Raw genomic sequence first — 15,060 nt, 5'->3', positions numbered from 1 at the left:
CTGTCCACAATAATGGGAAAAATGCAACCAACGGCCTAATAAAACAGGACTTGTGCTGGCTCTGAGCAGCTGGTTAAAGGAAGGTTTCTGTGCTGGTGATTTTCTTTTCAGTGCTCTGTTTGATTGCCATCATATTTGAGACCTTCTTCCTGGTTCTTTTTCTGAGTTTGGCTCTTTGCTGACCTGTGGAGCCCTTTTACACAAGCTTTATTGCCGTGTTTCCTGTGGCAGATTCCACTGCCAGTAACAGAGATTGGATCCCATATTGAATGAGGGTGCTGTGTCTGCTCTGGCAGGTTGATGACATTTGTGCTGTGACATACAATCTGCCCATGGTCTTTTTAAATTTCCGTCATCTAAGCCTGTCTATACCTTTGGTCTCAAAGTTTTATTTTCAGTTTATTTTCCACATTATCATCCTGGTTTGCCTTGCATGATATCAGCTACTGCCTGAGCTACTGAGAACTGTAAAGCTGGTTTGTCTGCTTTCCTAAGGCTTGTGAATCTAATCTCAGCTCACTATCTTCTTGTTTTGAAATAGCAAATGCCACGTTAAGGATGTTTTTATTGTGGTGTATGCATGCATCCTGTATTACCTGACTTCTGGAACTCTAGAAATCTCAGGTCCACTTTACTGTCCATTGACATTTTAAAATGACAGCTGTAGCTTTGCATTGCAGCACTTGAGGTAACATATTTGTCATCTTGACTAAAACATTCAGCAACCTGCATTTTTAGTGCCTAAACCTGGATTTTTAATGCTTAAATGGCATTTGGATATAATGGAAATAGTGTTGTCACATTTGCTTAGTATGTACATGGCATGCCTTTTTATTCTTCTTTATTATTAATATGAAAACAATGGGAAACAAATGAATAATGAGAGTTTTGTAGTGAACACTTCACGGTGTTATTTTCCTGGTGATAGTGTGTTGTTGTGAAGAAATGAGCTTACAATGGACTTACTGCAGAATTGTTTGGCTGCCGGTGATACCTCTAGAATGGGCTGTAGTAATCCCAAATCCATGATAGATGTTTCTTTCACCAGTTCACAATGAATAATCCTCTTAATTTCCTTGAATAGCAGCTGGTATTGCTACAACCTGTGGCTAAACCCAAGAACAGCTTATTGAGAAAGCCCTGTGAGCGAGGGGGAATTCTCTCCCAGCGGGGTTGTGTGGGCAAACTTTCACAGGGTCAGCTCTGCCGAGACTCTGACTTCTCCTCTCTCTCTCTCCCCTAGATGCAGCAGCTGTTCTACGAGAATTACGAGAAGAACAAAAAAGGCTACATCCGTGACCTGAGGAACAGCAAAATACACCGAGCCATAACTCTGCACCCCAACAAGAACCCCCCGTACCAGTACAGGCTGCACAGCTACATGCTGAGCCGCAAGATCGCCGAGCTGCGCCACCGCACCGTGCAGCTGCACCGCGAGATCGTGCTCATGAGCAAGTACAGCAACACCGAGATCCACAAGGAGGACCTGCAGCTGGGCATGCCGCCCTCCTTCATGCGGTTCCAGCCCCGCCACCGGGAGGAGATCCTGGAGTGGGAGTTTCTCACAGGGAAGTATTTGTACTCGGGCGCCGACGGGCAGCCGCCTCGCAGAGGGATGGACTCGTCCCAGCGCGAGGCGTTGGACGACATCGTCATGCAGGTCATGGAAATGATCAACGCCAACGCCAAGACGCGGGGGAGGATCATTGATTTCAAGGAAATACAGTATGGGTACCGCAGGGTGAACCCCATGTACGGAGCAGAGTACGTGCTGGACCTGCTGCTTCTCTACAAGAAGCACAAGGGGAAGAAGATGACGGTCCCTGTGAGGAGGCACGCGTACCTGCAGCAGACCTTCAGCAAGATCCAGTTCATGGAGCACGAGGAGATGGACGCCAAAGAGCTGGCCAGCAAAATCAACCAGGACTCTGGGTCCTTGTCCTTCCTCTCCAACTCGCTGAAGATGTTTGTCCCCTTCCAGCTCAGCAGGTCCAAAGCAGAAAGGAAGGAGCTCAAAGACAAGAAGATCAACATCCTGATCCCTCTCTCCGGACGGTTCGACATGTTTGCAAGGTTCATGGGGAATTTTGAAAAGACGTGCCTCATTCCCAACCAGAACGTCAAGCTGGTTGTCCTGCTGTTCAATTCCAACTCCAACCCTGACAAGGCGAAGCAGATCGAGCTGATGAGAGATTACCACTCCAAATACCCCAAGGCTGACATGCAGGTTCTGCCGGTGTCGGGGGAGTTCTCAAGGGCACTGGCTCTGGAAGTCGGATCTTCTCAGTTCCAGAACGAGTCTTTACTTTTCTTCTGTGATGTTGACTTAGTGTTTACCACAGAATTCCTCCAGCGGTGTAGAGCCAACACAGTTTTGGGTCAGCAAGTATATTTTCCCATCATTTTTAGCCAGTATGATCCAAAGATTGTTTATAGTGGAAAGGTTCCTAGTGACAATCATTTTGCCTTCACTCAGAAAACAGGTTTCTGGAGGAACTATGGCTTTGGTATCACCTGTATTTACAAAGGTGACCTTCTTCGAGCGGGTGGCTTTGATGTCTCCATCCAAGGTTGGGGCCTTGAAGACGTAGATCTATTTAACAAAGTCATTCAAGCTGGCTTAAAAACTTTCAGAAGCCAAGAAATTGGAGTGGTCCATGTGCATCACCCTGTTTTTTGTGACCCTAATCTTGATCCAAAACAATATAAAATGTGCTTGGGGTCCAAAGCTTCAACTTATGGGTCCACACAACAGCTGGCTGAAATATGGTTTGAAAAAAACGACCCAAGTTTTGGGAAAAGCAGCAATACTAATGGCTCAGTGAGGACAGCCTAATGTCCAGCTATGCTGGAAAAGACTTTTTTTTTAATTATCTAATTTATTTTTGGGAAAATGTTTTTTGATAATTCACTTTTAAAAGACCACACAGGATATATTTTAGAAATCATCGTTGTTTTCTTACAAAGCGCTCGTTTTGAGAAGAACAAGGCCCTTGGGTTTTTTTGTTGTTGTGTTTTTGGTTTTGAACAAAACTGTGATCAATATTTGCCTTCAAACAAAAAAAAAAAAAAAAGAAAAAAAAATTGTTTAAGAGTTATCTGATCAGCGGAAATCTGACTTGAGTTAGAATTTCCTTATGAACAAAAGATTCTTTCCTACCGTTTCCGTTGCCGTCTTCATGGCTGGGATTCTGTAAATGTGGACCCGAGCGTGCAAAGCCAAGTGACAAAACGCTGTGTCTAAATGTTTTCGGTGTGACTGCTACCATGCAAAGATTCTGCTCCTTTGGGTCAGGATTAGCCATTAATTCTCAAATTGCGTTAGAAAATCCGAGTGGCTGTGGCGGTGAGAAAGGGCGGTGACGGCAGGAGGGGTTTTTGTTTTTCCCTAATAGCTGATTATTTCAGTTTAAAAACACACCTCCACTTAGGATGGGCGGGCGAGGGGAGGAGGTAAGCACAAGCCGTGATCCGCTTGGTCCCTGTGGGAATTGCGTTTGGTGTTTGGTCCGTGAGCGGACGGAACGTTGGGGGAATCCGTGGTGGGTTCTGTGTTCTGTCCTCAGCCACCCCCAGAGGCTGAGCCACGCCACCAGGGGCTGGGAAAAGGGGAATCTCTGGCAGCCAAACCACAGCACACAATGAACAATCCAAGATCCCCGAGGAGAACCTGGAAAACTCCTCTGCACCGAGTGTCCCGCGCCCGAGCGCATCGATTTCCTTCGGCCGCGTGGTGGTACTGGGAACAATTATTACATTGGATTGCTAGTTTTGTTTTGGGATTTTTTTTTTTTCCTGTATCTGCTAGACCGTTAATTTATTTAATATCCATTGTTTTAGGTTCTTGACCTTTCCTTGAATATCTGTTAGTCATTTTAATATTTTATATATATATATATGCGTGTGTAAATATATATATATATATTAGGAATGTATTGCATCTTCTCACTGATAAGGTAGTGTACATCATACTTACAGTAAATGATCTCCAAAGATTACTTTCTAAAATATTTTTTCATGAATCTTTTTTTTTCTCTCCCCCCAAAATTTCTTTAACATTTTTGGAATGACTTCAGTGAGTTTAGAAATTTTTTTGGTATTCTAAGAGGAACTGGGGATGAGGAGGCTGAACACAAGGAAAGTGTGATCCCTATGAGTTAACACCTAGCAAGGTAAGAGAAAATACACTAAATAAAGTGCCTTAAAGCCAGATAGGGAACCCTGTACACTGAGACTTAGACAGTGACTGGACATTGTCATTGAAGCAGATGATCTCTTGGGACCTGGGTACCTGTAAATATCCTGCTCAGCAGAAACAAAAAATAAAAACCAGCGAACAATATATTTTTCTATCATGTCCTCCAGCCCCATTTCATCCCATTGCCCTCAGTTCCACTTTGCCTGCTCTTTGGAAGGCAAGTGAAGGAATGGAGAAAACCCAAGGCTTTGGTGGTTGTTGCCATGTTTGAAGGGATCTTACAGTGCAATTGCTATTCCAGTGGAAGAAATAACCATTGTTTACACGTGTATGGAGTATGAACTGCAACTAGCATAGAGTCTGTGTCTTACAATGTTCATCATTTTCTGGTGACAGTCCCAAGGACGTAGGTGCATGGAAAATTTTTCTTTTCCTCCTCTCCTTTTTTTTTTTTTCCTTTATTTCTTTCTTTCTTTCTTTCTTTTTTTTTTTAAGACTTGCTTCTAAGATGCAATAAAGATTTTTTTATTTGCAATCGGAGCTGCTCACGTCGTCAGTCCGTGTCGTTCCACCCAGCAGAGGCACAGAGTCACACACTTGGGGAAGCAAGTCCAGCTGAAAGGATCTCTCTCTTCTGAAGGGTTTTGACCTCTGTGTTGTGTTGTGGCCTGGGATGAGCCCAGTGCAGGGCAGAGGGAAGGCAGAACAAACCCATTCATCAGGAGCTGGTGCTGATGAGCTCTGCCATTCCCTGGTTTTGACTTTTTCCTCATGAAAATGTTAAAATTACTTCTGCTGCCTGAAAACACCCATAAGTGTACATTTCAAATGCATGCAGTGACAAGGCTGCATGGTGCCCTAATGCTTTGTGTGTTCAAAACACAGTAAAAATAATTATTAAAAGTGGTTTGAGCACTTATTTTTTAATAGCTCTAGGAGTTGTTTGGTGTTGGTGTGAGGACAAAATTAAGCCCCAAAGCAAGAATCTTAGGGATTGCAGATTTTCACCCAAGGGAAAGGGGAAAAAAACCCCCAAACAACTTGTATTTGTGGTACAGAAAAGAGCTTAAAGAACATGAACCCCAAAGAATGGCAGCAAAATGGGGGAAAAAGCCTGTACTTGTACTGTATTTATTAACATTTATGATTATGTAGGACTTTTTTTAGTCTGTAACAGCTGGTAAAAGCAGAATGTAACTGGAAAAAGCCATTTTGAGAACAGCACCATGTGGTATTGGGGTTTTTTTCCCAATTGCTGCAGTTCTAATTCTGTTACCAAATCTCTATTAAAAGTGAGTTTTGCACCAAGCTTGCAAGCACAAGCCTCAAGGCCTCACATCGCAATTGATCATGTATTTTATAGACTCACAGTTTAAAAGTAGTCAATTTTAAAGTGAAATTTTAATTATAACCCTTTATGATAAAGTCTAAACACATAAAACCCATTTTATACTAAAGTAAGTGGCATTTGCTGCCCCACTTGTAAGGAGCTGGACAGAAGTGGAAATCATCAGCTGGTAGGTGCTATCCCAGCCTTGACAAAAATCCCTTCTGGGGCTGGGACATTGCATCCTGAATTTACTCTGGTTGTTTGCTTCCAACAGAAGTTTCCTTCACCCTCAGGAAGCAGGGAAATCATGGAGAGTTTTCCTCTGGGCCACAGAGGTGTGAGAAAATGAGATGGTGTCATCCTGAAAATGAAGGATGTGGTGCCCAGTCATGTCCCATCTGCAGATATGCTTCTGTTCTTTATTAAAACAATTAAAAATGTGTGACACTTCTTTCCCCTCATTGTTCTGGTGCAGGTAACCTGGGTTGGATGCTGTGGCATCCTCACAGCAGTAAAATTCCCACCCAAACTGAGCTTTGCAGCCCCTGGGCACATGGTGTTAAACCCTTGACCTTCTCTGCTCGCCCCTGGGAGAGGAGCTGGATTTATTAACACTGTTTCCTAAAATCTTTTCCCTCCTGCTCAAGGATCAATGATGGCAAAAAGAGGCCAAGGGAGATTGGGGGAAGATGTGAGTCCAGACAGGCAGTGGGTTCTCCTGGTGACCGTCATGCTGGATGTGACTGTACATGTGACATTATTTATCTGTGACTTTGCAGAGTCACAGCCCATGGAAGGATTTCAGGTTTTGGTCCTGTGGGCACAGGGGGGGTTTATTCCCGGAAAACTCAGTGCCCAGCTCCAGCCCCTCGTGCTCCCCTGGACCTGCCTGGATGGTTCCTTTCAGCACAATCAGCACAAAGTCCCGCTGACCCAAATCTGCTTACTCTGAGCTTTTGTGGCAGCCTCTAACTTTACATTGCAAATTATTATCCTGAGCTGTTTCACATGAATACTTGCTAAAAATACTCTGCTTGCACAGCCAGCCGCAGTCGGGAGATTTTTGGAAAGAAAATCTTGCAGAGGCATTAAAAATGGGGAGAAGGTCCAGGCCCCACTGGGCTCCTCCTCAGCTCTGGCCTTGGTGATCCTGGGCTGGTGGGACACTGCCCACGTGGGACCTGCTTTAAGGAATGGTTCTGTGCCCAGTGGACTCTGCCAGTGTGAGTTACTGTGCTGACCAGAGCACAATTCAAGGGTTTGATCCCAGCTGGAGCTCAAAAACTACCTCCTTCCGGGCTTAGGCAGCCTTGGAGACAAGCTGGGCTCCCCAGCCGAGGCAGTGCATCCCATGAGGAATCCTTTCCAACTGTTTTCCTGGATTTTACCTGGCTGCTGCTGCCAGAAGCACTTTTATTCCTCACGTCCGAACTGCTGCTGACACTTTCCCAGGTGTCAGGAACGTGTCCATGTCCTTTCCAAGCTCCAGAACCATCTCCCAGATCTCCCCCAGCCCAGGAATCCCTACCACCTTCTAAATCACTTTTATGAGTGGGGTGAAAAAAATTAAATTAACATTAAAAAAAAAAAAACCAGCCCAAATACTGGGCTGGCTGTATTTACTTTCACACTTTAATTCAATAAAAACCTCAACTTTAATTGACCCAAATTGGCTCCAACATTCCCAGCAGGCTGGGCTGGAGTCTCTTGGAAATGTGGGTCCCCCCCTGTTTGGGGTGTCAAGAGGACTTTGCCAGGGTCCTGCTCCACCTTTTAGAAAAAGAAGACAAAAGAGTAACACCACCTTTGTGTTTTACTGACTTTTCACCTAAGGGCTCCCAAAAGGGGCAGAGTTTGAAGTGGTTCTGTGATAAAACAAACTCCCAGTGCAAACAGGCTGGGATGTGGGGCAGATAAAGGCTGTTTGCTGTGCCAGGATGGCTCTGAGTGCTGGGCAGGACAATAATGGCCCTGGGAAACCTGAACCTGTGGATGCCCCACTCATGGGCTGGGGGTGTCTCTGTCCCTCTGCCCCCTGCCAGCATCACTTGGCAGTGATTCCCCCAGTGCTGAGCACCTATCCCAGCTGAGCCCAGCCCCAGCCCAATCCCTGGCACCATTCTTATCCCCAACCCCATTCCTTGTCCCATCCTTCTCCTCATTTTCATCCCCATCCCCAACGCCATCCCTGGCCCCATCCTCACCCTGATCTTCATCACAATCTGCACCCTCATTCCCATCTCCATCCCCAGCCCCATCCTCACCCTGCTCCACCTGGGTTCAGCCCCTGAAGCCCAACCCAGCTCCCATCCCAGGGGTGAGCTGAGGACAGGCCCAAAATAGCCAGGATATTTCCTGTCCTTTTAAAGCTTGCTTAGAAAACTCATTTCCTCTGTCCTTTCAGTAGCAGAATACAAAGCAGCCAGCGCTGCCCCTTTCCCCACCTCCCTTAGAAATCACCTTCTTTTTCCTTGTGCTGAAGCTCAGAGCCCTCGGTGCTGTGTGGGATGGGAGCATCCAGCTGCTGTGTCAATGTTCACCCACTCCCACCCAGCAGAATGAGCTGTTACATTCCCTGATTTCCTGCACGTGGAGAGGTAGGGTGAGAGCTGGCTGTGCACCCACAGTGCTGGGGCCACAAAATGTCCTGAGTGGGCATGAGGATATGGGATGCAGGCAGTGATTTGCCCCTTCATCATGCATCCTCCCCAGAAAAATTCAGGCCATGCCCCAGACTGGGATGCTGGGCACAGCTGTTCTTCATCCCATGACTCTGCACTGATGCCAGCAAAGAAACAGCCCAAACCAGGAATAGGAATCAGTATCCCGTGGGAATTGAATATAATCCTTTCAAAGCAGGTAAAGGACTCCAGGGAGCACTGATGCCAGCAAAGAAACAGCCCAAACCAGGAATAGGAATCAGTATCCACTGGGAATTGAATATAATCCTTACAGCAGGTAAAGGACCATGAAGCACTCCAGGGAAAAGCCCAGGGATGTGTGTGGCTCTGCTCTCAGGAGGCAGCTGAGTGAGGGAGTGAAGCTAGGGGGGCTTTTGGGCTCAGTTAATTTCAGGCAGGTCCTGTTCATCTTTCTTTTCTTCCTTGATGAGTAAATAACACCCCTGGGACCCCCTGCCCTCCCACTGCTGGTGCTGGGGGTTAATCCAATCCCAGAGCATCCACTTCCCCCCAGCCCCGAGCCCAAGGATGTTTTCTTGCCTCTCCTCAGCCAGCTGAAGGAATAACCCCCTGCCAGGGCCCTGCCTGGGCTTATTTTTATCAGCTGAAATAAAAAAGTGAGGATGTGATAGGTGCAGCTCCCCCAGAGCCACACCTGGGGCTCATGCTGCCCCTTTGTTCCCAGGCTCTGGGGCTTTTCCTGCCTTTGGCTGTGACCCCATCCCTTCCTCCAGGATTCCTGATGCCCCTCACCTGTCCCTGCCATCAGGATAACAGACTTTGATAGTGAGAGAGAAGGAAAGGAGCACTGAAATCTCAAACTGTTTGAACTGGTGGGAGTTGTTTTAATTTTGTTTTTAATGTCTGTTTATTTCTGCCCCCAGGGAATCATTCCTGCAGCACGTGCAGTGCTCACTTAATGGAGCTTTGTGCTAATGAGGTTTTCAGGTCTGCTGAAGAGGGGGATTTTGTTCTTATTCCAGGGTAGCAACACTAAGGCTCTCAGCTGCTTTTGGGAACCAACCCCCTGCTCCCAGGAGGTTTTGGGACACACACCCACCACTGCAGCATCTCTCACAGGTCCCATGAAACCCAGGTGCCATCCCCTTCTCTTCCCTCCCCAGCTGAGCCCCCTGACCCACCTGGCAAGGAGCAGGGATGTCTCGGTGTGTCGGGAAGGGTGCTGAGCAGCACAGAGCAGTGTCCAGCAGAACAAAGGCCCTTCTGTGTCCAGGCCTTGGCCAGGGCCCACCAAAGGTTTGGGAGATGCTCCAGCCTCCCCCATGCAGCACAGCACCCAAGGTGTTCTGGTCAAGAGGGACAATAAGGAACTGCTGTGGTTGTTGCACAGGGCGTTTCCTCAAAGGAAACCTGCAAGGCTGAATGAAAGAATGAGCCCCTTTATAGCTCCTGTTGGGGCTTCAGGTATCAAAGGAAGAGTTCCTGCAAGTCTAAGGAATCTGGCAGCTGGAAAAGGTGACCATGAGACCTCACCCCAGCCCTGAGACAAAGGCAGAGAGTGTGTCCTGGCAAGGGAGGGAAATTTTTGGTGCTGCCATACCTGATCATGAGCTGCTGGAGAGGCACAGGGTGACAGTCCCAGGCAAGGCCAGCAATAGAGACAGTCTCTACTCACAGCCCTGATTCCAGCTCTGCTCATCACAACCAGCACTTGAACCATGCTGCAACACCCAAACACCCAGTGCCAGTTGGGTTTCCAATAAAAACCACCAATGCAGTGTCATCCTGGGAAGGAATCAGTTTATTTTAAGATACATTCTGTTTGTGAAGAAGGATATTTTAGCAGCCTGCAACAGAAATGTGAACCAGAGGGTTAACCTGCCCGTTCGGCCTTGGCCAGCCTTGCCGATGCTCACACGAGATTCTTGGGATAAGAAAAAAAAATAAAAGAAAGGTCCAAAATTCAAACTGTACATCTTTATACAGGGTGCTTAGCTGGGGGCACTTTTTACACTGCTGTACATGCTTGGGGTAATTAAGTGCAATTGGATTTAGAGCCAATACAGCATCCCAGGCCACTAATGAAGGTAAAATACAAGCTGTGGTGGGCAGAAGCTGCACAGATACACAGGCAAACTGAGCTTATTGTGTTCCTGCTGCTCCAGAGTGCATTTCCCAAGAGAAACAGGAGTGGAGCAGAGACAGCTTATAAACCTTTCTGGTCAGGGGCTCCCTTCTTTTCCATCAGGAATATCTGGCACACCCACAGTGGCTTTGTTTTCCATCAGCTCCATTGACAAGGCAGCAGTGCCATGAGCCAGCTCCCTCACTCCTGGTGCAGCGTTCCTGGCAGGTTGTTTTGGGCTCCCTCACAGCAACACTGCACCACTACAGCTTTTAGGAACCAGAAATGCAGTGGCCAGCCACAGCTTCTCCCTGGTTCCTACACCAGGGTGCCTCTACACAAGAACTACACCTGAAGCAGGACACACACCCTAAGTAAAGGAGTTGCAGGGGGGTGGGAAGCTGCCCCACAGTGCAGGGTTTCCAGCAGATGCATTCCTCCTGGGAACAGGGTGAATCAGCCCACGGTGCCCACGCTGCCGGCCAGCAGGCAGCCGGGACTGGAACGTGCTCAGACACCCAGGGCAGAGCCCACGGAGCTCTCCTGGCTGACACACACAACAGCAGCAGCAGCAGCAGCCAGGGCATGCTGAAGGTGAGGAAGGAATTCAAAACGAGGAAGAACAAACTGGAAATTGGGGGACGAGCAGAACTGCAGCCACCTTTGCTCTCAACAGTGCAGGGGAGCGTGTGATGGAGCAGGGAGCCGAGAGCTGGCCCAGCTCCCAGCCCTGTCCCAGTGGCTTCTTCATTCCCCAAAAGCCCTGGTGGGGCTCTGGGAACCCCACGGTGCTCTCTAGCAGCAAACCAGACACACAGCCCCCCCATGAGCCCTGGTGGGGGCCGTGTCTCCGAGCCCAGGACGCTCCCGCTGTGCCGGCCGCAGCGCCACGGGCACTACCTCCTCTTGCGCATGCAGGTCTCCAGCCTGCCCAGCTCCTCGTAGGCCTGGTAGAAAATGTCAAAGTCTCTGGCACTCCAGCCCCTCCAGACAGCCAGGCACCGCTCCATGTTGTCATTCTCAAAGCAGCACACCACCGTGTCCTTCGCCACGAGAGCCGCGTCCACCAGCGTCCTGGGGAAGGGAGCAGAGAGCAGGGAAGGGAATTACAGGGAAGGATGCTACAGGGAAGGCATTACAGGGAAGGATGTTATAGGGAAGGGCATTACAGGGAAGGGCATTACAGGGAAGGCATTACAGGGAGGGCATACAGGGGGGGCATTTACAGGGAAGGATGTTATAGGGAAGGGCATTACAGGGAAGGGCATTACAGGGAAGGGCAGCTCTGCGAGCGCAGCACTGGCTCATGAGCTTCTCTTCCAGCTACACAGGCTTTTTATAAGCTGCAAATCCTTCAGCAAGGAGAATGTAACAAAGAGAGGGATCAGAAACTGTGTCATAGCAAAACCAAGCAGCTCAGTGACATGGGAAAAGGTTTTTAAAGGGATTCAGGTGCCTAAATATGCAGGTGGGGGCTTAAGTCTGCCATGGCATTTGAAGTTGCTGCTAATCTCCTGATTTGCTAAATCCACAGACTCTTGTTCCTGCTGCCAGCTGGGCATTTTCAGAACAGCTCCATCATAACAAGCTGACAGGCTGCCGAGAGCCTGGAATAAAGCATGGAAGTGGGATGGAGCCTGCCTGTGTCAGCCCAGGCTCTGAGCCCTGAGCAGCAGGCACAGCTGTGGCAGCATGGAAGTGGGATGGAGCCTGCCTGTGTCAGCCCAGGCTCTGAGCCCTGAGCCCAGAGCAGCAGGCACAGCTGTGGCAGCGCTCAGGGATCCGTGTGGTCCGTGTTGTACGTCCTTCCCTTCATGGTCTCTGTTGAAGCTGGCCCTGCAGGTACCTCAGAGGGAGGTTTTTTTTCCCTTGCAGGGTCCAAGGAACTTGGCCCTGCAGGTACCTCAGAGGGAGGTGGCTGGGCAGACAATGACACTTTTCCCTTGCAGAGTCCAAGGGACAGGAGTCCAGCCCTCACTGGGCTCCTTCTACCACTCCCACAGCAGATGGGGAAGGCTGATCCCAAAGTGTTTCCCCAGAAGGGTGCCCAGCTGGGAGCACTGGCCACAGGACTGTCCTTGGAAGCTGGTTTTTATTACAAACTGCCCCTACAAAGCCCCCTCCCTGCTCTGCTCTGCCATTTGAGCAGCCCCTTCCCATTCCTCCCCTCTGCTCTTTATCCTGCTGCTCAAACAGGGAGGGTCAATGGCCATGGTGCCTGGTCCAGCCAGGGAGCAGGGCAGGACAGGTGTGAGATGTGGCATCACTTTGCCTGAACTCAATCTGAGTTTAGCAAAACCAACCTAAGAGTACCTGTGACCAATAAAGAGAATTCTCTCCTCCCAGCTAACTGATAAAGACACTCAGCTCAGAGCAGAGGGAATGGCAGGAGCCTTCGATCTCCTGTTGTGTTTACCTGGTGGTAATAAATGATAATTTATAATCCTTAGCACTGCTTAACCTGCATTTGTTTGGACATAAATAGTACAATCCCAGACTGGTATTTAAGTGATCAGCAGGAACACCCCCACCCCTCCAGCAGCTATTTATTTCCTTGACTCTCCTTCACTGTATGAAACATTTTAAATTAACGTATATAACTGCTCTCCCCTGTGCTCCAGGAGCCGTCCCCCGGCCTGTCACTGCCCACAGCACAAAGGTGCTCATTTAGAGCCAGAACATCAACCTGACCCACGTGAATGCAGCCACAGACAAGCGCCGTGCTCTGCATAAATACACCTCTTTGTTCCGGGCGCGGGGCCGAGTCTGCCAAGCTGCTCTGACCTTCTGCCAGGTGCCCTCAGAGCAAAGGGAGCCAGCACCAGGCAGGATCAGGCCAACCCGATCACATTGTGCACGGTGCTGTCTGTGTCATTATGGGGTGTTCAGTCCCTGTGGGTTTTGGAGACCAGGCTGTAGTCACAGAGCCTTCTCCTCGCTGTCTGCCACGCTCTAAGCGTGCACACGCCTTGATGTGCAACCAGCAACTGTGTCCTCCCACTGGGAACTCCTCAGAAGCTGCTGGAAGCCAGGAAGAAGTTCCCAAGAGCCCTGAGAGCCTGCAGAGCCCCGCTGTGCCCCTGGACACTGGTGTGCCAGGCAGCCTCACCCGTAGGGAGCCAGCTCCCCTGCCTTCAGCACCGTGATCACTCTGCCCCGCTGGGTGCCCGATTCCTTCTCCAGCCCGATAACGATGATGTCCCCTCCTCTCCTGGAAGAGAAACGAGGGAGATGTCACATCCTTTGCACTGGGGATGCTGGATATCCATCCTCTGCTCCATGCCCACCTGCAGCCACGGGGAGGGGGCACTATGATGCCGCGGGGGCATCCTGAATCCACTGCAGTGAGAGATCTGTGACAAGCCAACTCAGCTTCCCAGAGGTTCCCATCAGCTCCACAGGAGGCAGCAGGACTTGCCAGGGCTGTGTCCAAGCAAGGAGGCTGCCTGCTGCTCTTTGTTTCCTCACTAGTTGGGGAAACACAGCTTGGAGTCTGACCACCCCCTTCTCATTCCGCTGAAACCAACCCAGCAAGGCCTTCCACGTGGCCACTCTGCTCAACACTGCATACTTTTAAAAGGCGTAGAAAATCCATGTTCCATTATACTGGGAATAGAATTTCTTAATGGTAACTTGACTTTCTAGCCAGGTGAATCATACTGGGAATGCAAAAGCTGCTGAATTAGCCTGAGTTAATCTCATGTTCAGCCAGGAGGGATTTTGGCTAAGTTGCCTGGGTAAGTGACCCACTTACCTGGGGATCCAGATGAGGTCCTTTACGGGAAGAATCTTGACTGCTTGGAGATGCTCCGTGTTCTCACCCGCAGGCGAAGCATCGTGATCCAGGGAAGCCTTCAGCTCGTGGAATTTCTCAGACTCCTCAAAATCCGTGGAGAAGGGTGCACTGGAAGAGCTCATGGGCGAGCTGGGCAGGCTGGAGGGGCAGCGGGTCACGGCGGCGGGAGGCGAGGAGGAGAAGGAAGACACAGAGCAGTAATCCGTGAGCGAGTCCTGGTGGTTCAGGATCTGGGTGCCCACGTCCGGGCTGTACACGATGCTCACGTCCCCCGGAGGGTTGCTCTCCACCGCCCCGTGGCTGATGGGGGCCGTGGCCGGGATGGCAGCCGAGGGCTGCTGGATGGTGAACATGTCCCTGAGGGGGCTGCAGTCCCCGCAGAAGTAGCGTGCGCAGAGCTGGTAGCTGCTGGCGTGGTACATCACCAGGAAGTTGCTTTGGCTGTCCAGACACCAGAGCACCTCCTCGCCGTGGCACTCGGAGTTGCAGGCGATGGATGCGATGACGGAGGGCGGGCTGAAGGGCTCCAGCCTCCTGCTGATGTCCATGGAGGCGCAGTCGATGACGAGCAGCCCGGGGCCGTTGCTGTACCACACCTCGGCCCCGCTGTTGGTGACCTCCATGGCCCTCACCGGGTACGGGTTCTGCCGCGGGTCGCTGTCGGGGATGTTGAATTTGGACCTGTTGGCTGTGTGGGAGCACAGGTAGGAGCAGTTGTCCCCTGGCAGGCCCTGGGACACTGAGAACACGGCTACCAGTCCGTCTGACAAGCCAGCCAGCACCACATATGAGTTCTGCAAGAAAGAGAGAAAAATTTCATGGAATTATAGAATGGTTGGGTTGGAAGGAACCTAAAAGACCATCTCATTCCACCCCTCTGCCATGGGCAGGGACACTTTCCACTAGACCAGGCTGCTCCAAGCCCCATTCAAGGTGGCCCTGAACACTTCCAGGGATTGGGAGTCCACA

At 49.8% G+C, this 15,060-nt stretch overlaps 2 protein-coding genes across 3 annotated transcripts in view; one reads left to right on the top strand and one right to left on the bottom strand.

Annotated features, from left to right (window-relative positions):
• The window catches only part of CHSY1 (chondroitin sulfate synthase 1), a 75,223-nt gene extending 70,490 nt beyond the window's left edge, over positions 1–4,733 (top strand). The window contains exon 3 of the mRNA XM_041418956.1: positions 1,244–4,733. Coding sequence (XP_041274890.1) covers positions 1,244–2,836 — 1,593 coding nt within the window. The 3' untranslated portion in view covers positions 2,837–4,733. The remainder of the gene's footprint in view (positions 1–1,243) is intronic.
• A 5,106-nt stretch (positions 4,734–9,839) lies between these two features.
• LRRK1 (leucine rich repeat kinase 1) overlaps positions 9,840–15,060 on the bottom strand; it is a 74,184-nt gene continuing 68,963 nt past the window's right edge. For both annotated transcript variants that reach the window (XM_041418769.1, XM_041418768.1), the window contains exons 32-34: positions 14,050–14,885; positions 13,405–13,506; positions 9,840–11,369 (exon numbers count right to left, since the gene is read on the bottom strand). In XM_041418769.1, coding sequence (XP_041274703.1) covers positions 11,192–11,369; positions 13,405–13,506; positions 14,050–14,885 — 1,116 coding nt within the window. In that variant the 3' untranslated portion in view covers positions 9,840–11,191. The remainder of the gene's footprint in view (positions 11,370–13,404; positions 13,507–14,049; positions 14,886–15,060) is intronic.

This window comes from Onychostruthus taczanowskii, unplaced genomic scaffold (assembly GCF_017590055.1).
Source record: "Onychostruthus taczanowskii isolate IOZ18803 unplaced genomic scaffold, ASM1759005v1 scaffold6, whole genome shotgun sequence".
In the NCBI taxonomy this organism is placed as follows: Eukaryota; Metazoa; Chordata; class Aves; order Passeriformes; family Passeridae; genus Onychostruthus; species Onychostruthus taczanowskii.
Note: the sequence above shows the minus strand (reverse complement) of the source record. Positions and strands in the feature narration are given on the sequence as shown.